The sequence below is a fragment of the Hirundo rustica genome, chromosome 2 (assembly GCF_015227805.2).
Source record: "Hirundo rustica isolate bHirRus1 chromosome 2, bHirRus1.pri.v3, whole genome shotgun sequence".
In the NCBI taxonomy this organism is placed as follows: Eukaryota; Metazoa; Chordata; class Aves; order Passeriformes; family Hirundinidae; genus Hirundo; species Hirundo rustica.
The window spans coordinates 43,386,514-43,409,125 of record NC_053451.1 but is presented as its reverse complement, the minus strand read 5'-3'; the positions used below and the strand labels follow the sequence as shown (position 1 = coordinate 43,409,125).

Sequence of the window (22,612 nt, the reverse complement as noted above, 5' to 3'; positions counted from 1 at the left end):
GAACCTGAATTACCCATTGCAGAGATCACTTAGCAGAGTATCTAGAAGGAATGAAAACCAACCAGCCTATTCTTCCACGGTGAGGGCTGGAAAATGAATTAAACCCTTGGACATATTTCCATTTGACATTTGCAAAAATAGAACATCTGCTGTAAACAAGTGCTAATACGTAGATGAAACTGGTACTTTTTTCAGCATAATGAGTTTGCATAATGTTGCATAAACTGCACTGTTTAATCTCCCCTCAGACAAATGCTCGGTTTCCATTCTGCTTCTATATGCTCATGCAATTATGTTTCTGAAGCACTTACGTGACTACACATCATTGCTGACGTGATTCTCAGGACCTTGCCCTCACAGACCGGATGGCAGGGAGAGACTACAGCCAGCTCCTTGGTCCTTCTCACCTATGATCCCATCTCCAGACCCTGCTTGTTCTCTGGGCAATGTAGATGCTCAGGGTATTTATGGACTCTTCCCTGGAGCTAAAAGCCCTCTTTAATTTGCAGTGAGGTGCCTGGTATTTTCAGGGACCAACACTGTAGGCTGCCACCTGGATCTCTCACCTGCAAGACACAGGCTTCTTTAGAGGGTAAATCTGCATGCCCCTTTTGCTAAAACTCACTCTACTCCCATAAATTCATGCACTTGGCTGCACAGGGGAAGGACTTGAACAGGAGGAGACTATCTCCCCAAATCTACCTCATGTTTAGAACATTCCTTCAGGGCAGCTCTGGATTTGGACCATTCCTTGGTGAGACTCCCACCTCCCAGCAGCAGACAGACCTTAAAGGCAGCTTTCCAGACACCAATCCAGACCCCAACAGGAACCGTAACAATCTGAGGCATTTTTAGAAGTAGTTACTTGCATCTGTCAGTGCTGGTATAACATGCCTACTAGGATTTTTCCAAAAGCTCTCAGTGTAACTTGTGCAAAGCCTTGCACTGCAAGCTACAGCATGGAAGACATCTTCATCATTGTCTGGTACTGTTAAAGTTTTCAGTATTTTTGTCTTATATTGAAAAAGAAAAAACCCCACAACCAAAAAGATAGTATGTTTTTATAAGAAAAATTCTCTAAGAAGGCATTTTGCTTGTAGCCAATAAGCTCATTGTCACTTATTCTACATTTCTTGGCATTTCTCTGAAGCATCTTGCAACAGCTATGGTTAAAACCAGGATCAGGACCAATGCTTGCTATTAGACTTTTTTATTCTTTCCTCAATTTCTTTCTAATATAAGAACTCTCTAGCTCTTCCTCTGCTTATGGCTTCAAGATAAAAAAAAAAAAAAAAAAAAAAAAAAAAAAAAAAAAAAAAAAAAAAAAGAGAGAAGCTTTTATTATCTGCTCCAGTGCAAAGCTTTCCTGAAAGTGTGAAGGAAGTAAAACCCAATCGGTATGGTTTTCATAACCGTGCATGTATTTTGTAAAGAATAGTTTCATTTTGTTTTCACTTGAAAATTCATTTGGTAACTATAAAGTTACTGGTGTAAGTCACCAACTCCCACTCTTCCATTCCATGCAGCAAAAAATGTTTGCCATTGACATACACTGACATTGCCCTCAAAAAATACAAGAAATTGAAGAAATAAATTTGTAATTTGGTTAATAGAGAAAAATACCCTTCTTATGTTGTGAATGGTGCACTGAAGTAGGACACAGAGATACTTTTCCAGAGCTCACTGCAGATAACAGCTCTGCGCTCTAAGACCTGTGTTACCCGGTGGCTAGATCCAGTCCAGGAGAGGGAAATGTGTTTATCAGCCAGGGAGGGAGCTGCTTGCTTGGCAGGTGTTACACCCAGGCCAGATTACAATGCTGTGTAGTCTTATCTTAAAACAGGTACACGATGGAGGAAGGTGATGTTTCAAAGAGGTTTATGAAGCAGGCTTGAGAGCTGACATGAATAAAGGATGCCCTCCAAGTACCTCCTCAGCACCTACCTTCAGCAGCATTTCCTCGTGTTGGGGATTCTCTGAATCGTACGGCTCCCGGCGCAGCTTCTCTACCTCTGCAATGAGATTTCTGTACCCCACAATCTGCAGCAGGCATGCCTGAAGAGATACTCCCAACCTGAGGGTGGGAGGAGCAATATATTCCAACTCAATCATGTATAGCCATGAAACAGCGCTACCATGCACACGCACACAACTTAATACACACGACTAGTGTTACATCCATGAATTGATAGTCTAACACTTCAGTTGCAATGGGAAAATTTCCAAGAGATTAATATTACATTAAACAAGGCATTGTGAAAGGCATAATATCATTTAGTGCCTTCCTTAGATGACAATATTTGGGATTTTTTTAAAACCGTGAACAGTGATTTTTCACATTGAAATCCCATTACAACTATACACAGCAGCATTGAATGCCTGTAACAAGCTCCTTCCTATGACAGCTTCTCAAACAATTCCCTGAGATCAGAGATATGAATTTGAAAAAGGCAGAGGGGGGGGGAAAGAAAACTCAACAAAAAACTAAAAATAATTGTTTTGCTTTTGTGCCACAATATCCTAGGTTACAATGTAAGATGTGCCCAAAGTATGTATTCTATCACCATCTACATGAGCTGTTGAAACTAGGTTGTGCACTGTTTCTCTTGTCCCCTCCCTCCAGACTATCTTCTGTTAATGGCCCATCAATGCCCTGCTGCATGACTCATAGATAACTCCCTCCAGGAGCTATCTCTGTTTAATGGGCAATCAAGGACCCATTACAAAACTGATAAAATGATATCAGTCCATTGTGAGATGCTCTGCCCAGGGGGAGGAGCCAAGCATTCCCACCGGGATATAATCTGGGATTTGGGACAACACAGGCAGCCTTACCCATTGGATTCCCAGAGGACAAGAGCTACCAGACCTTTCTGCAAGAACACTGCTTCAACAAGACCACTTCATCTGGACTGCTACCACCATGGATTCAGGTTGTATTCTGACTCTGTCAGTGATCTTTTGTACTATTGCATGTGTTTTATTTTATTTTATTTTATTTTATTTTACCTTTTTTTTTCTCTCCTATTAAATTGTTTTTTCTGACTTGGAGTCTCTCGCTAGTTTTGCCTTCAATCCAGCATACACAAAAGCTAGCATAAAGAAGCCAAAAGTCTGAAGTAATACAGTTTCAAAGATCTGCCTCCAGGCAGATTTGGCTTTTGTCTTGTGTTAAGAGTCATCATAATAGTTCCCTTTTCATTATAATGCAGATTTTTGTGTTTCCTTTTCACATTTTCTGATGCATCATCAAAAAACCCAAACCCAACATACATGAAATAACTACCCTCAAAAAACCCTAAACCAAACTTAAAAAAAAAAAAAAAAAAAAAAAAAAAAAAACCAGAAAATTGTACCAAACAACAGCTTTACATTAAGATTTTATAATACAAAATGGAAGTTATGCAGTATGCAATTGCCAGGCTCATAGAAATATTTGCCTATACACAGGAATAAGCCCTTTCATATTTAATAGTGTCTAAAATTATTTGAACACCTGGTATGAATTTGGAGGCCAAGCTAAGTGTGCATCCTTATTCTTCTATGGAACACAGGCTGCACTGGTATTAAGCTGCACAGGTTCCTTGTCTGTAGTGTTTGATACACTGAAACATTTTGTTTATTCTGTAATACTCTTACATTTTCTGAACAGAAGGACTTTCACTGCTTATCTTTTCAGGCAGGTCCTACTTGAATAAATTGATCTCCCTTCGCAGCAAAGTGATCTGCTTAAGGTGAGGGGAAGGATGTGGAAGTTTTTTACCTGACCTTTACTATGGCCTTTGACAGTTTTCCTCAGAATTCTACTGGAGCTGGCTGCTCATGGCTTGGGGGGATGCACTGTTCACTAGGTAAAAAACCGTCTGGATGGCCAAGCCCAGAGAGTGGTAGGAAATGAGTTACATCCAGCTGGGGCTGGTCAAAAAGTGGTGTTCCCCAGGGATCAGTTTGGAACCAGTTCTGGTTAATATCTTTATCAATGATCTGGATGAGAGGACCAAGTGCATCCTCAGCCAGTTTGCAGCTGATACCAAGCTGGATGGAAGTGTTGATCTGCTGGAGGGCAGGAAGGCTCTGCAGAGGAATCTGGGCTGGCTGGATCCATGGACCAAGGCCAGTTGTGTGAGATTCAGCAGGGAAAGCACTGGGCCCATTACAAGAGAGACATTGTGGAGTGTCCAGAGAAGGGCAATGGAGCTGGGGAAGGGTCTGGAGCACAAGTGCTGTGAAAAGCAGCTGAGGGAGCTGGGGGTGTTCAGCCTGGAGAAAAGGAGGCTCAGGGGAAACCTCACTGCTCTCTGTAAGTGCCTGAAAGGAGTGGCTGAAAGCCAGGTGGGAGTTGGCCTCTTCTCCCAGGTAACAAGTGATAGAACAATAGGAAATGGCCCCAAGTCACCCCAGAAAAAGTTTAAATTGGATATTAGGGAGAATTTTCTTCACCAAAAGTTTTGTCAGGCCCTGAAACAGGTTGCAGGAAGGTAGTAGAGTCACCATCCCTGGAGGTATCTAAAAGACTTGTAGATGTGGTACTTAGGGAAATAGATTAGTGGTGGATTTGGCAGTGCTGGGTTAACTGTTAGGCTTCAGAATTTTAGAACTTTTCTAACCTAAATGACTCCATGGTTAATCTACAGAATCAGAGATGTCAGCATTAGTCCATTTCTCATGCTGCAATTTTATCCCATTTGAGGCTATAACCCTTTCAAACAGAAAAACCTCCACAGTATTTTCCATTCTTTTTTTTTTTTTTTTTTTTAAACATGTCTCACTACAGCCTCCAATTTTACAGAAAGGCTGCATTTCAAAGAAAGCTGAAAAGCCTGACAGACTGTGAATTGCTGTAGAGTATCACTAAATCACAGCCATAATGTTTTAAACTTCTTTACAGCCTTAGAATAGTTTAGAGCAGCAGAACACAGGCTGTGGCAAAGCAGAGCAATTTTATATTAAAAAAATACATGTTTTTAATATCCAAGGTGCACAACACCTTCGAAGCAAACCATTTTTGCACTTTATGTAAAGGCAGTCAAAAGCTGCATGCAATGTTACTTAGGTGAGGGGATGGGAGTTGAATTAGATTCCCCCCTTTCCCTTTCATTAATGCTTTGTTATTGCCAAACACAAGATGTGGATGACGTGCTGACGTCTTACACCTCCTCCTTGTTATCCTGGTGCTGGCTGTGGCTGTTCTCAGAGCACAGAAGCAATGTACCTGGGAGTGGTCTCCCACTGTACTCAGCTCCAGGTGCTCCTGGATGGAGGCAAGTCCAAAACTGGAGCAGGGGAACTAGGTAATTGTTAAGCTCCCTCCCGACCCGAGTTTAAAACATTATGGCTGTGATTCTACGTCTGCTTCCATAGCTAGTGTAGATTGCACATGTCACCACCAGGTTATTCAACCTACTTGCTCCTACTGCTAAATGCATACACTGATCTGAGAGGCATTGATAAAGGAAAATTACTGTGGGGTGCCTTCTCCTCTTTAGATCACAGCAGCCCACAGCCCTCAAGAACAGCCAGCACAAGCACCCCTGAGATGCTAATTCAGCTCTGCAAAGATGCCACATTAACAAAAATGACTGCCTACAGACCTGCAGAAACACATAGAGAATGACATATGTCCCCTTGTCCTTACCCCAGGAAATTTCAAGTCTCTGCTATTCAACACAAGGCCAGAGCATCTAAACAAGATTGTTTGGATACAGTTTTTTTTATGTTCAAGAGGAGGCAAGTCATTGTATTTTCTTTAATTGTGTCTAAAGAAACAATTGATATGCTTTTGCTCAAAGTTCTCCTGAAAATGTCAGTATAAAATAAAAGGCTGCATGTAAAACTTCAGTGCACATGTGTCAAGTTTAGCAGAAATATTAATTTAATATAATGATCAATTTAGTGGTAGAGTGTGTATCTATGTATGTGACATCATCTTGCACATCTCAGGCTCCCATTCCTCACTGTTTTAAGAAGATATTTTACCAAATGGGAGGGAGTGCAAGGGGGAAAGGGAATGAGAGACTCAAATGCAGTAAAATATTGAATGCAAGCATTCTAGTCTAAAACCAACATTTAGTCTAAAACAACATTTTAACAACAGGACAAAATGAGAATTTGTCCTGCACTAAGTAAGGATATGAACACAAACTGGATTAAAAAAAAGATAATTCAGGTGATTTTTTTGTGGGGGTTGTTTGGGGTTTTTTTTTCCCCTCTGGGAAATTTTTGTGTGGTATTTTTTTAAAAAAATATTATCATAGAATCACAGGATGGTTTGGGTTGGAAGGGACCTTAAAGTTTGTCTAGCCCTAACCCCCCTGCTATTGGCAGGGACACATTCCACTAGACCAGGGTGCTCAGAGCCCCATCCAACCTGGTCTTGCACACTTCCAAGGATGGGACATCCACAGCTTCTCTGGGCAACCTGTTCCAGTGCCTCACCACCCCCACTGTGAAGAATTTCTTCTTAACATCTAATGTAAACTTAATTTCTTTCAATTTGAACTAATTCCCTCTTGTCCTGCTCCATGATCTCCAGCTCTCTTGTAGGGTCTCCTCATGTACTAGAAAGACCAGACCACTAAAAATGTAACCTAATGTTCAGGTCCTGATTTCAAGCAAGGAGAAGTCATTTGCATGTCTGCTCTCTCTCTCTTCGGAAGGGCAACATTTCTTCAGAGGCCAAGGGCGTGCCATGAGGGGAATCAGAGGGTGGTCTCTGGTGCTATACAAAATAATAATTAATTTCTTGTTTTCTCCTGAAATCATTCCACACAGTTACCCAAGGGTCCAACACTAAGAAGGGAGTACTTGGATCTCCCTGATTTATAAACATTTCAGTTACTGATGTCCACAGGCCAGGCTCTGAGCTGTGCACATTTACATCCTGCAGTTTCTCCTCTTATGTCACTTTCACTAATTTTGCCATTGCTGGGGTTTTATTTCTGAATTTCAGCAATCAGCATCCTGTGCAACACAAGAGTACCAGTGCTGTGACCCTTCCTCAAATGGCAGCCTCTCAGAAATTCCACACATCCTCTTGAAGCAGCTGGTCTCTCATCACCCCCCCCCTCCTTTGAAAAGCATGTGGGCAGGGTCAAGAGACACCCCTGGAAAAGCTCTGTGCTCACTTCCAGAAAAAATTCACAGGGCTTCTCACCTATGAGAATGAGGGGTTCTCTTTGTTTTATTTCTCTTATTTTCTTCCTTTCTTTAATGGTTGGGTCACCATTTTCTCAATTTTTGGGACTGTGGTCACCATCCCAAGAGTTGTCTCTCAAGTAAGAGAGATGCAGTGTATTCTATTTCCTTTATGATCAGTGAAGCCTCATTTTAAGACTACTCAGTTACTGGCCTTTTTACTGGGGGGTGGGCTGGGAGGGAGATCCTTGTAATGAGATTAAAAAAATTATAATTTTCCAACTTAGCATTTGGGTTTTGTTGTTTCAGCAAGACCTTGGGACCACCTTACCTGTTGATGTTGCTGACCACTTAAAGAAAAGCAGCTACAGGGATGGCCATTTTTCATTAGGTATACCAACTTCAAGCTTGACAAAAGGGGTGAACCTCAGACTGCTCACCTGAATACTACACTTTCCTCCTACTTTCCTCCTACTCAACTTTCCTCCTACTGATTCCTGACCTAGACATCTTGTGCCTTAAGCTAGGAACTGAAAGGTAAGGCCACAAAAATATTATCAATGCCGACTCTTCAAATACACACTTGTAAATTTAATGGTTGGTTGTCAGTCTGTTCTTACAATACCAGTTATATCATTAAATATCAGCTGTATCATTAAAACTTCCATTTGGATAATTAAAGGCAGTTTTAAAATGCAAGCTGGTACATATCTGTATCAGCTAAAACAGGATGATTTCTTCCCTACTCAAAAGGCCATATACAGCCTTTCTAAGAAGCCATCAGTGTCCCTGCCAGGACCCCTGGTTTTGGGGGGTATTTTATCCCTGAGGAGGCGACCTCCATAAATCCATGCATCAACAATATACTAAGGCAGATAAAAGATTCAGGATTTGCCTGTTAAATCACCATAAAAGATCATTCATTTTCACATCAGTTTTTTGACAGCAAGGTTTAAATTAGAATTTTATGCTGAAAGATAAAACATCTTCAAATAAGCCACAGTAACTATGGAGAAGCAGTTCTCCATGGACCCAGGCACTGAAGAATTCCCATTTGTTCTTTAAGAAAACTATGAACTTACTGTGGATTTATATCTGGATTAATCCTTTTCAGCTCCATGATGTCATCTATCGTTTTTTCAATAGCATCAGGGTGAACATTTACTGATGTTTGCAGCCGCTAAAAAGAGGTTTCAAACACATGTTAATTCCTACGAAAGCTATAACTCAACAGAAGTTAACAGTGGTAAATTTGATAAAGCTTCTGCATTAAGAGCCATTAAGAGCCATAAACCCCAAAGCTTCTGCATTAAGAGCCCAGAAGACCCAACTCAACACATGTATGTATCTTTCCAAACTTCAGCCCTACTGACTCCTTTCAGAGCACTTGCCCTGTGAGAACTCAAGTCCCTTCGCCCTTGTAGTCAGTTTATTGCATTTCTGTGGCAGCTGTCAGTGAAGATGATCAAAGGCCTCAGTGCACATCAAGAAGCAGCTTCAGACCATCCACCTAATAACACTGGAATTTCTAGCCTTCATCTGGGATTCTCTCACCCAATATGTTCCAGTAACGCAGCAAAATGCTCTTTCTCTTCTTTCACATAACTGCTATCTGTAGAAATGCCCCTGAGGGTTCAGTATTCAAAAACCAACATACCATCTGAAAACTTAAGAGGCTGAAATTTCTTGGGCTTTGTCTCAAGACTTCACAATTGCTTAAATGCAAGCTTTTAAATAAGATTCTGTTGTTCTGTTTGTGCTAGAAATACATTTGGAAATACAATGCTGAATTAAGAGCTACATGACACCATTTTTACTAATGCTGAGGTAAGCTTTTCAACATCACTGACTCTTGTGACAGAGAATTTAAAGGCTGAAGGATGTTATTTAACATACACACAAACGCCTTAGGGAAGAACTTAGGTTAACACAACCACTGGATAAAAGGATGAAGTGAAAGAGGCTTTTTTCCATCAATGTATTTAAAAGGAAAAGAGAACAAAGTTGGGAAAGTTGCTTTCTGGACAAAAAACCTGACTTCTTTTTTCTAAATTTTCAAGTGACTGACTGCAGATTACAGATATTCTAAAATAGGATGAGGAATCAAGCCAAGAACCCCCAAATCACACCATTTCACTGTCATCATCTCCACCATGGCGGGTTGCTCCCTTAATTCCGTCATTGCCACAGTGGACCTGTCCTTGGAACACGGGACACTACACAACTTTGCAAGATCAACTGCTATTGCAGACACAAGAACCTCCTTGGTGGAAAATGGCTTTCATGTAAAATCATATCAAACTTTAAAGAGATTTTTTTGGGGTGAGCAAACAGCAGACTGAACAAACCAACAGCACAGGACACAACAGAAAAGGTGAATAATGAGATCTTTCACTCACCTTACTTTTGGAACCTTTCAGGGATGCCTCTGTAAGGGAACAGTATTTGAAAGCATCATGTCAAACAAGCGTGTTTACATTGGATCAATTTAACAACTTATTTCTAATAACAATATGATACCATTTTTAGCATGTGCAGAAAGTTACAAAGGCATGCAGGACTAAGTATATTGCAGTTACCTATTTTCATCGTTCTGGCAGCTCCAGGTTTGGTATTGTAACAGATCCTTTGCAATTCACATTGACCTGTTAGTTTCCTGACCACGAATTTCAGGCAGCGCCACAAGCATTTGCAGTAGAAGTACAGGCATACCTGGACAAACATCCTGGCAAAAGAAGAAGCCTGAAAATAAGAGGCTGGAGCAGAATTTGTTTCAACATCGTCACAACTCAAACAGCAAGTAATTCCTCACCCCAAATTCCCATTGCCCAAGAGCACCTTTAGAGCAAAAGCAGCAATCACGCTAAAAACATTTTTGCTGGTAAATGTTAAATTGTGCTTTTTAATATTAGCCAACAAAACAACCTATACACAAAGCAACAAAACTAGAAGCACAGAATAAGTAAACTCCAGAGTTTTCAAAAGAGTACTTAGAGAAAACTCTGTCCTCTTAACATAAAAGGCTGTATAGTTCCTACCAATGCTTTGGGGAAACAGGACTTCACGAGAAGGGAGTACAGCTCACCCTGATATAATGGATGCTGAGAACCCAAGAAGACATTACACCCTGGCTTAGTTTTGCCTCGGCAATCACCTGCACCATGCAGAGTGCTTGGTTATCCTGACAAACTTGACATCCTGACAGCATTCATGTCATGTCCCTAAATGGGAAAATCAAGGCAATCAAAGCTTCTCCCCTTTCAGGAGAAAAGGAGTTTAAGAACCTGTTCTGAGGACTGCCAGTTCTTCCCAAGACCCACTGTTACACAGCACTGATGCTGCACAATTTCTCAAAGTACAGAACTGACAGTAAGCCAAGTCCTTAAGTAGCTACTGCAACCAGTTTTGAGCCCCAGCAACAGAAGACAGGACTTTGACAAACTGGAAGTATTTCAGTGAAGATGGTAGGGTTGGAGCACAAACCCTGTGAAGAGAGGCAGGGAGAGCTGGGCTTGTTCCACCTGAAGTAAAGATTCAGGAGGATCTAAGAGCAGCCCCCAGCGCTTGTGGGAAGATCCTGAAGGAAACAGAGCTGGGCTCTTAATGCAGGGCCAGTAGACAAGGGACAACAGCCTTAAGCTGAAACACTAGAGAATCAGCCTTGCAAGGAGAAGCTTTTTCCCCTTGAGGACAGTCAGGTAGTGGCACAGGTTGCCCAGAGAGGCTGTGTAGTCTCCTTCCTCACTTTTTAATCCTGGACTGGAAGAAGCCCTGAGCAGCCCAGTCTGGCCTCAGTGCTAACCCTGCTGTGAGACAGAGGTTGAACTGGAGGCCTGCTAAGGTCCCTCCCAGGCTCAACTGGGATCCTACAAAAGCCTGAAAAAGGCTGCATACATAAGAAACACTGTATTTTAAACTTGGTTAGCATTACAGCTGCTACCAAAGCCCGTATATTGCAACCACAATTACATAAAACACCCTGAACCCATATTTTAATGGGAAACAACTTATTTGGACCTAAGTTATCTTTCTTGTTTCTATGGCTATGATGGCACAGATCTTTCCACATTACCAAACTATCTGTCAGCCTCCTGGAGTACACATGGATCCACCCACAGTCCCTGAGTTCAGAAACACACCTCATAAAAGACAAAATGCAGAGAACTAGTGGTAGTAACATTGCTGTTTGGGCATGGTTGTGCTAGAACAGGGGAATGGACTAGATGACATCTACAGGTGTCTTCCAATCTCACCCTCTCTGTGATCATATTCTGTGATTATATTATATGCAAAACATCAATATAATTTTGTTATTTTAGCTTACCAATAAATATTCACAATATGTTCTAAGCCTGTGTGTATGCATATTCATCATTAGCCCATTATTTTCTGTTGTTGATGCTTTCAAAGGACAGTTATTTCTTAGGAGACTCTATTATCCTTTTCAATAGACTGCAATGATTGTTTCAAAACACTGAATTTCAGATACTCAAATCAGTTATAAATATGTATATGTATGTATGTAACACTTGAAGAGCTTCATCACTTCCTAAAAACTTCCTGAAGGGCATGGTGTAGAAGGAGGAAGGGAAGATGAATTAAAGCGTGTTAATGTCCACACAGGAGTTTAATCTGCTTTATGCTGGCTTCAGCTTAATCATCTCTGAAGGGGGATTAAGCTATGGGAACTAAAGGCACTTTATGTCTAAATGGAAAACATCCATACGAGTATTTAAAATGCTTTAAAAGCATCTACTTTATCTTCAGACTTTTAGTTAATTCACTTAGTACTCCCAAATGCCTGTGTGCAGGCAAATGTTCTCTGTTTAATCCAACAGGAAGCCTCTATTTTAGATACAAATTGACACCTAAAGAATGAGGAATCAGTCCCATGATGTAACCAAGTTTTAAACAAGAAAGAAGTTTCAGATGTGACATCAAAGTTTTTGGGTACTCCCTCATCCCTGATTCAAGACATGCCAGAATGCACTACTGTGAGGAGTTAATTTGTGCTTCACAGCAGGTTATCACTGTCAGTATTAAGAACAACACCAGGAGGTAAGGCCATCATCAAGCAGCCGTTCTTTACGTTTCCAACAGGCAGAAGTAGAATAATCAACAAAGAATGATTTGGGCTGGAAAGGACCTTAAAGATCATCTTGTTCCAAACCTCCTGTCACAGACAGGGACACCTCCACTAGATGAAGAAGAATTCAAATATAACCTATAGCCATTCCTTAGTTTCATCAGCACAACTCAGCTCTGTAGTCAGGCTAAAAGCACAGGAAAACACCAAACAGGAAGGTGGAGTATGGTAAAACAAAATCCTGCATTTTCATCATATATTTGTAGTAGGAATTAGAGTTGCCCTCTTTTGGTGTGTTTTGTTTCCAAACGTTAGGTCTCTTAAAACAAAAAAATACAGAGAGCTCATTTATATGGAAGATGAGAGGAAAGACTCACTTCATGTTAACAGCCTATGTAAGATTTCCTTCTAATGAGCAAGATAGCTCCTATAAAAACCACACGTCCTTTAAGAAAGTTCATGCCTATACTTAGTTGCCTCCAATGCTGAAACATGACAATCCATTCCATTAAAAAATGTTTTGAATACTATATTGTGGATAACTGAATACTGTGTGTTGTGGATAAGTTCTGGGGACTTAGGAGGACGGAAGGTATCAGGTGCATTTGAATTACATATTTTTGCCTTAGGCTCAATCAGACCTGCAAGTCGAAGGAAAAACTCCAAATGGGATAGAGCTGTGACCACATAATTGCAACCACTTTCTCCACAAAAATTCTGCTTTGGCTGTGGTTTGCACAAAGATTAATAAAAATGCATCTACTAAAACATGACAGTACAGCACACAAGCACACACACCTCTATGACTCACTAAAACATGCTTAGCAGCTATTACTAATAAACCAAACACACACTAATTTTGACTAGGTAGCTTATATAAGAAAGTTAGCCTTTGTGGGTACCTTCAGTTTCCTACCACTCATCCATGTCAAGCTTACAATAGTTGAAACCTTCCATGCGTAACATAAAAGACATAAAAAGTATCGCAAGCTGTTTATAAAAGGGAATTCTTGCTTGCAGAAATCCTGTAATAAAAGCACACTAGTGATTATTCCAGGCAAGTTTTATGTTAGCCCCTATGCACTGAAAAAAAACCCACAGTGTATCATGAACAGGAACCCCCCAAAAGCACAGCCAGGTGCTTTGACTGTGGCGCAGTGGCATTAATTTCTGGTTTGTTAAATTTCAAACCTCCTCTGCACTCAGTCTCCTCTGTTTTTTGTTTTTTGTTTTTTTTAGTTTGCTTTTCTTCTTTGTTTATTTCGTGGGTTTTTTCTCCACCTGCTTCCCTTTGCAGGTTTCTCAGCACAGAAAATAGTTTATGTGGTCATGTACAGCATTATTTCAGATCCTGAGGTGAGATCTAAGAACAGACGTATCACAGAAATTAAGGTGTTCCTCGGGGACTCACACTCTACTCCTTCCTATTTCAATCCAAGTTCCTTTCCTATCCTGTATTCCAAGCGGCTGTTTAGACCTGCATGTTTACACACATGTTAAAACAGTTCATATAAACATTTATTCATGCAAAACAAAGAAAAAACTGTATAGTAAGATGTCAAATTAACATTCAGTTCCCTTGCCAAGGATGCTGCAAGGCAAAACCAATCAAGCAACCAATCTCCATCATCAATAATGAGGCTTAGAAGAGATTCTGGAGAGCTCTCTTCCATGACAAAGCAGACAAAGAAAGAGGTTTCTACAATTGCTCAGATCCTGCAAGGCAGGGAAAAATTTAAGAGCCAAAACCAGCACAAAGTAAGAGTACTGCTGCAGCAGAGACGGTGCCTCTATTTTCCACAGCATGTGCTGCTCTGCCTGGGGAAAGAAAGCACATGGCAGCAACCAGCAGAGAGCACTGAGCATGTGGTTTCACACCCCAACACTGCAAAGGGAAGGACATAAGTGGTTTTCAACAAGGGCTTTCCAGGTTTGCCCTCCACTAGTCCAGCTGATGCTGGGACAGTGATTAAAATGGCAAATGCGATGGCTATTGGAATTTACACCTCTCTGCAATGACAGTATGACATCACATTTTCATGAAATCTGGCTTTTTATTTAAAGGTGACTGGCTCTAGGAGATAAGCACAGCCTTCTCCATGATAAACTGTCAGAAGCATAATTGTGCAAAACTTTCCAAAGTTGGCTAATATTTCTGTGAAGCTCTTTACTGTGTAATCTGTTCACCTAAATACAAAGATGTATGTCTAACGCAACATAAAGTACTTCCTGAAGGGAAGTAGAAATTAATTACTGTGCAACATTTCTGAAGCTAATAAAATAGAAGGTGCTTATTCCCAGCCTCAGTAATTTCAGAATCTTCATATTTTCAGAGATAGTAACAAATACAGGTACTCTAGGTAAAATGAAAGCTTCATCTAGATACTCCAGGCTAATTACTGGACTTCAAGTAGGGGTGAAAGCAAGAAAACCCCAGAAACAAAAACAAACAAACATGCAAACAAATACCCAGTCTTACAAAAAAAATAAATCCAAACACAAAACAAACACAAATCCCAACCCTAAGCCAAAGCAAAAAATTCACCCCCCCTCAACCCCACTAGTTTAAAAGAATGAAATGAAAGTCACTGAGCATACTTACAGATAATTTTCTTTCCTGTGTGTCGTTTCAGATCCTATGGATACTGAAGATTTTTACACAACTATTTTTCCTAAAGGACATACTCATCTCAGAAAAGAGTGCATTACACATCAGTACTTCCTTTCTAAGAATTCTAGTTACGGCTTGAGAAGTCAAGGGCACACTAGTCATGGCCGATAAGCTGTCCAAATGGGTGAGTAAGCAAGTGATACAACCCTGTTAGGAGGTCATTAACTTGACTATCTTTGGTTTATCTGCATAATTTACACTGTATATACAAGGTCAACCAAGAAGTGAGGTACCAATCACCATATCTGCCATAGGCAGACCTGCTATTACCTCCTTAACAACACAAGAAATTGCTTTAATTCTGTGCCTTTGCAGACTTGACAACTGAAATCCACCCTATCTCCCCATTTAGACAAGGGAGCAACTCACTGTGGCAACTAGAGAAGACATACGAATAGTTTTTAACAGCAGCTTTCTATACATTCACTACTCTTGCTGTTTGCTGATTTGATTTTCATTTTATCTGATGATTCCAGTACACTTAAAATTGGCTAGAGCGTACAGATTTATTTGCAGTAGAGCAAGAGAAGATGACAGATTTCTAGGATTTACTGAAAAAAAACCTGTCTACTACAGTTGGTTCTCCAAGTTGTTATTATTTCAGATGTTTAAGATAAATTACAGTCTAAGGAGAAGTATTGCTGACAGACTTCTCAGAACCCCTTTACAACAAAAAGAGAAAGCCCTGAAAGATTAAGTATTTAACTGAGAAATAGTTTTAATTTTTCATAAGTAATATTTCAGATGTCAGAAATAATTCGTATCAGAGAAAGCTGAAAAAGAAAAGACCAACTATTTTCATTTGGCCATCACCTTGAATTGGAAATATGAGCACAAGAGGCTAAATTTAGGGATTTAGGGTTACTCCAGCTACTGGTCTTCTTAATAGACAGACTCTCTCTCCAACCAAGTTGTGTGGGAGTGATGATCTTCGAGAGGTAGGAAGACCCAGCAGAGAGGTCTGGACAGGCTGGATCAAAGGGCCAGGGCCAATTGTATGAGGTTCAGCAAGGCCAGGTGCCGGGTCCTGCACTGGGGTCACAACAGCCCCAGGCAGCACTACAGGCTGGGGGCAGTGCCTGGGAAGCTGCCTGCTGGAAAAGGACCTGGGGGTGCTGGTGAGCAGCAGCTGAACATGATCCAGCCGTGCCCAGGTGGCCAAGAAGGCCGATGGCATCCTGGCCTGGATCAGCCGTGGTGCGGCCAGCAGGAGCAGGGCAGTGACCGTCCCCCTGCCCTGGGCACTGCTGAGGCCACACCTCAAATCCTGTGTTCAGTTCTGGGCCCCTCACTGCAAGAAAGACATTGAGGGGCTGGAGCGTGTCCAGAGAAGGGCAGCGGAGCTGGGGAAGGGTCTGGAGCACAAGTGCTGTGAGGAGCAGCTGAGGGAGCTGGGGGTGTTCAGCCTGGAGAAGAGAAACTTAAGGGGGAAATCCATCGCTCTCTACGACTGCCCAAAAGGAGGGTGCAGCAAGGTCGGGATCATTCTCTTTTCCCAACACAAGAAAAAAGAGCTTTAATTTGTGCCAGGGAAGGTTTAGATTGAAAAATCATTGAAAATTTCTTCACAAAAATAATTGTCAAGCATTGGAACAGGCTGTGCAGAGAGATGGTGAAATCACCATCCCTGGAGATATTTAAAGGAAACACAGATGTGGCATTCAGGTGACATGGTTTAATGCTACATTTGACTTGACACAGAAGCTGAGTTAATGCTTGGATTGAATCATCTTAAAAGTCTTTTCCAACCTACAGAATTCTATGATTCTAAAGAAATGGAACAGGTTTTCCAGGAAGGCTGCAGAATCTCCATCCTTAGAGCTGCTCAAAATGTGTCTGGATGCAGCCCTGGACAACCTCCTATAGCTGACCCTGCTCTGAGCAATGGGATAGGACTTGATTTCCAGGGCTGTCTTTAAACCTCACTAAATACTTACAGCAAGCTGGATTTGAAATTCGCTTTTCAAGTCCTCCTTGGGTCTCCAGGTGAATATCTGCTGCATGAAGTTGCTACAGGTAAAGTATTGCCACTACTTAGAAAGCAAAGTCAAGGCTATCATATCTTCAGAGATTAAAGCCCTGTTCCTCTCAAGGGCTGTTTTATGGCATTTCCCATGTTGCAATGAACAAAATGACTTGCAGTTTGTGTAGGCTTAAGTCATTGGTTTTAAACACAGAGACAACCTATGCCATCAGTATCAGCTATTCTGGTCTCTGTTCCACATTGTGCAGCAAGGAAAACGCTGTGCCACTGACCAGTTCCTGCCATCAGAATTCCATATTTCAGTCCTCACAAACAGTTAAAGATGATTTAAGCTCCCAGGAGGTGCTGCTATTGGTAACAAACATGGGGACACAATATATATTAACTTATTTTCCAACCAATTTCCAAGTTGGAAGGCTTAATATCCTTGTCTTGCACACTTATGTCTCTGCAGTTCCACACTTCACTGCCTTATTCCCCACACACAAACCTGCAACTGCAGGTTGCAACACACAGAGCAGAACTCATTATCCCCAGTAAGTGCTTTCCTTGGAAAATTTTTGCTTCTTAATCTCTCTGGTTTCTTCTGTATTTACAAAATATGGGGAGGATAGTACTCATATCAGTTCATGTCAAAGGATTAACCTAATATAAGAAAATCCAGATGCTTGTAAGTAAATAGAAATAGCTTTCCTATTTCAACACTGTGTTCATATTTTTGGTGCTCTGTACTCTCTTCTCCCCCATCCCTTAATCCAACTTTTTTCAGCATTTGTAATACTGGACTTTCCATACCAAAGTCCTAGACTATCCTGTTTAGATAGACAACTATTTTTCAGAAGCTCTACCAATTCAGAAGATCAGGTCACTTGACTATTTAAGAGAATCAAGCACCACCAAGACTTTTCAAATCTTTTAGGATTCACTGACTTCAGGAGGAACATGAAGAGAAGTAGAAGCTGGTTTCTCCATTATAACCTCAGGAACCCACATATTCAAAACAGCACTCTTTCTCCAACATGGAGAAATCATCAAGGGCCCAGGAAAGCAAAGGTGAGCAGAACAGGCAGTTTTAACAGGAAGAGAGCTGGCAGCTTAAAAGTTGTCAACAGCTCAGCTTCTCCATTAGGAGGGAACAAAATTACTTTATGTTCAGCAAATACCAGACCATTATAGGGGCAAGTGTAACACCCTGTGTGATCCCAGCCAGAGGATCCTATCCTTCTCACAGGATGGTGGAGTCCACTTTATGAAAGACTCATGAACCAAATCCCAGCAGGCATTAATTTGTGACCTTGGGTCAGGCTGCTGAACAGATTTGTACTGAGAAAAAATGGTAAAAAATTTACAGGCAGGACTGTTGAGAAAGAAATAATTAGCAGGATTCCAGAACAAAGGCTCTGACATGAGGTATCACAAAACTGTAAAGGGGAAAAGCAGTACAGGGATATTAGCCAGGCTGCTTGTGAACTTTCAGGTCACTGGACCAGTACAAATGGAATTGGTGTAAGACTTGGGACCACCAAGGACCTGGGCCACAGAGCTGCAAGGGTCAATTCTTTCCCTCCTGGCTGGTGCCTATCAGGTACCACTAATGAGCACACTACTGTTTAAATTAAGGCTCAATTCAGCCTTGGCTGCATTTTGTGGATGTTAGCAGACAAATAGTTGCTTTATACTTTTGATCTCTCTGTGTCTCACTTACAGAGTCCTTTTGCAGGTTCAAGACACATAAGAACGTGGCCCAAACACTCCACAGAAATGCTTAAGCTATGTCTGTCTTGGCAACAAAATCATTGCAGATGATCAGGCTAGAGGTAATGATGCTGATATCCACAGTGTGTAAGATTCTTTGCTATAAACAGTCTAAAAAGGGAGAAAAATATAGTGACAGATGCTCTTTACAGAAGCATATGTTTTAGTCCTCTTGAAAAGGTTCCTCCCATACCGACAGAATATGATTTCTCTGGTTTATACACAAATTGAGCTCTTGATCTGTATTAGTTTTGAGAAGTGCTCAACTCCTTCCACCGACTACAGAAAAATTACAAATGGGCTTTCTGCACCTACATCTGTTGTCTCCAAGTCGCCCATTCTATGCTTGGTTTACAGAGGAACAACGGCAAGTCATATGTAGGAGCAAGTAATTGACATTTCTCCTGCAAACTGAGCATGACCAGCTTCAAAAACACTTGCACATCTTCAGCAAGCATCTCTGCTTTCACAAAAAATATGCCAAAAACCCAGACAGTGGACAAGAGCAGAAAGGAAAAAAACCTGACATTTTTCAAGCACTGTTCCATGTTACTATTTCTTCTTTTTTCCCCTGACATATCAGGCACTACTAATTTGATACATCACTGCTCCAATCCCACAAGACAGTTCCCATATTCTTTGCTTCTATAAAGAACTGCAAAATAAAATTTAAATTAAAATTACTTTAATTAAATAGTGAAATCTAGGTGAACAGAAAGCGGTCTAGTATAAACTAGTTTACGCCTTCTGTAATACTTGTAAGAGCTAAACCACTTAGCTCACTGCAGCATAAAAGTAATTAGAATAATTCAACACTTTTGAGAAAATACAGAACAGTTACCTCAGGAAGTGCTTCATGGTGATGGTTTGGTTTGTGCTGCTGGAGATGTAATATATTGATCACTGATGGCCTCTTCTTCACAGGTGATATTAGTGCTGTAGAAATAGAATTAAGACTTTTTTACAGAGAGAAAAAAAAGAAAGAGGATACTTCATTTTTTTAAAATTGCTCTTGAAACAAACATCTATGGAAATATAAGGGAAATACATTAAAAAATGTCTCATGTCATTAAAAACAAAATGGAAAATAATAAGGTGTTCACACTTCAGCCTGAGCAGATACTTTGACCAGACTATACTACCCATGTCCTTTTTCAGAGAAGTAAAAAACTTGAATGAGAATGCAGAAGTGAGAAAGCTTGAAGAAGTATCTAGACAGTTTCAAACTCACTTGTGTTCTTCAAACATCGGTCTGGTTCATAGCAACTCCCAAGCAGCAGCTTCAAGAGACAGTTCACTCTGCTCTTAGAAGTCCTCTCTTCATCATAATTTGCATAATACATATCATAGAACAATAAAATATGATGAGTTGGAAGGGGCCAACAAGGATCATGTGGTCCAGCTCCTGGACCTGTGCAGGACACCCCAAGAGTCACACCACATGCCTGAGAGCATTGCCCAAACACTTCTTGAATTCAAAGTTCCTAAAATACTGTTGACCCATTGGTTCTGTGATCTTGCGTCCTATGGTTAATGTTCATTATGATTACCAGGTAGTTCCAGCAAGGAACAGGAAGAATCATGAAGAAACTTCATAAACATAACCCTGCCTGTGTACTGTAGACTCTGCCCAGTCACCACCTCTTTAAGTTTCTAAAACTAAATATTCATATCCAAGTGATACTTGACTAAAAGATGCAGACTTCTCAAATGACTGTACTTAATGTTCTGTAAAAGGCAAGTAAAACGTTTTTACTTGCTGCCAGAAAACAGGACACTGCTACACAGGTCTGCTACTGGGACAACTTAATCCAACACTTAAAGGGAACAAGATTATGGTTTCAAGCTCTGTACTGGCACAAACCACACACAAAGGCTGAATGAAAGTTCTGTAGTTAAGAAATCATTTAAGAGCCTTTTTTTTCCTTAGCACTGTATGATGAAAAGTATTGAAGGCCTTAAGAAATCTGACGTCTTTTGTCACAAATTTAGAAATCTAGAACTTCACACCTGTTTTCTTTTGTGTGACCTATCAGCAATGATGGGATAAAAATCTCCTTGCCCTACCATGTTCTCATAGTCCTTCCTCTTTGTAACTTGCAAGTTTTATACTGTGCTATTGCCTGCTGATAGGAACAGAACAAGCATTTAAGTTCAGAAAAATGCAGCTATCTTGTTGGATTATATCACATACAGCTTGCTAAAAAGATATAATCTCTGAACTGTGAAAGCTTCCTTCACTTACATTGTTTTTGACTGGCTGAAGCATGTTGCTGTCCCCTGAATACAGCTGTAATTGGTACTGGCTGCAGTGACACCTGCTTGCAAGGGCAGAGAGATGCTAACTTTGGTTCATGAATGAACAAAAGAGGCAGGCTCCAAACGCTTCTCGCTACAGCTTTTGATAGGTCTTCTACGGCAGCGAGCACAGGAGATAGGCAAAAACTGGAGGGGATGTAACCTGCTCCCCTTCTCCAGTCTAGTAATTTGCTGTTTAAAAGATATAGTTTGTGAAAGATTCTCACAGCTGAGTCCCAGCATTTTAACATCAACTTGAACAAAGGAAGCTCCACCACATAATTTGACCTATAAGGGCATCAGTGTAAGAAACACACCAGAAGTGCCAGAAGCTGTCAAATCAACCTCCTTTAAAAGTGCATGCTAGTCTCAGCCTCTGAGGTCAGCTCCTTCTTGATTCTCACCAAGGTCCTTGCTGAAAATTATGCTGCTTTTTTATTATTGCTTTAAACTGAAGAGAAATTCCACTTGCCCCAACGCCAGAAATGGCTCATACAAGCATGGTAAGGTAGGAGCTTCAAGATACTATCTCTTCAAGAACAGTTACCAGCTCCAGCCAATTATAAATTATAAATCTGTTTTCAATGCTCATTAAAAATTAGAGCATCAGTGTAGCTGTTCAGAGACCCTTGTATTCTTCACAGAAAGCTAAACTGAAGGGAAGATAGTTGATTGAAAAAAAAAAAAAGAAAGAAAAAAGAAAAGAAAAGAAAAACTAAGTGACATGACAAGTGGTTAAAAGTATTTATTTTGGATCTCTTCAAAAGCTGACACTTGAAATGACAAGAATAAATTTTCCTTGCTCTCTCCCTTTTAATTAAAATGTGTGTGGGGAAGCCTACAGAAAACTTTACATCTGAAGACCTGATGCCATAGAAGTCAATATCAAAGCCCTTCAGCGTGGAGAGAAAGACTTCACCCTGCAAGTTCAACAGCCAGCTCCCTACAGTACAGGCTCAGCTAATAACTGGGTCCATAGGAAGGCCATGGACTCAAAAGCAGTTTACTCCACTGAGGCACAAAGCAATCAAATCCCACCTGACTCTATTAACAAGAGGGCTTTAAGATCTTAAGATCCAGAGGCAAGACTTCCAGCTCAAACAAAAGTACAGGGAATCTATGCTGGCTCTTGGTTCATAAGGTAAAAAGTTTATTTTTTGCGTATGGCAGACAGCCTTTCTAAATGCTGTCATCTGCTAAGTACAGGGATAGAAATCAACACTGTGCTCTGTGGTTCTTGCAACAATTGATTTTTGTGAACACACATAAACAGATGGCATTAAGCTATTTACATCCAGGATGAACTGAGAAGTTGAATCAGGTGAGAATTTACAGTCATCTTTAAACAAGTAGGACTGGAGGGCAGCATTCTCTGTTTCCATATACTTCCATAAGTGACCCTCTAGATGAGTTCAGTAAAGATTTTCTGTGAAGAAAACAGTATTTAAACTCTTAAAAAATATTATTTCCATCATTTACAGCTAAGTTCAACTATTCATAAACTCGTAGAGCCAGAAGACCTAATTTCTGCCAATCTCTTTCTATCTCAAAATGTAATGGATTTCTCATAAGTGAAACTTCACTTCCAGTGAGGTTGTTATAGCATCTCAGTGAACAGGAAGAACTAGCTTAGGATGATACGTTCTATCAACAATTCAGAATTTACAAAAATCTCCTTTGCCAT

The 22,612-nt window shown here is 40.6% G+C and overlaps 1 protein-coding gene across 5 annotated transcripts in view; it reads right to left on the bottom strand.

The window, feature by feature from the left end:
* The window catches only part of ELMOD1 (ELMO domain containing 1), a 44,175-nt gene that overhangs the window by 8,869 nt on the left and 12,694 nt on the right, over positions 1-22,612 (bottom strand). For all 5 annotated transcript variants that reach the window (XM_040054946.2, XM_040054945.2, XM_040054948.2 and 2 more), the window contains exons 2-6: positions 19,472-19,566; positions 9,714-9,859; positions 9,534-9,562; positions 8,217-8,314; positions 1,945-2,074 (exon numbers count right to left, since the gene is read on the bottom strand). In XM_040054946.2, the coding sequence (XP_039910880.1) occupies positions 1,945-2,074; positions 8,217-8,314; positions 9,534-9,562; positions 9,714-9,859; positions 19,472-19,488 (420 nt within the window). In that variant the 5' untranslated portion in view covers positions 19,489-19,566. The remainder of the gene's footprint in view (positions 1-1,944; positions 2,075-8,216; positions 8,315-9,533; positions 9,563-9,713; positions 9,860-19,471; positions 19,567-22,612) is intronic.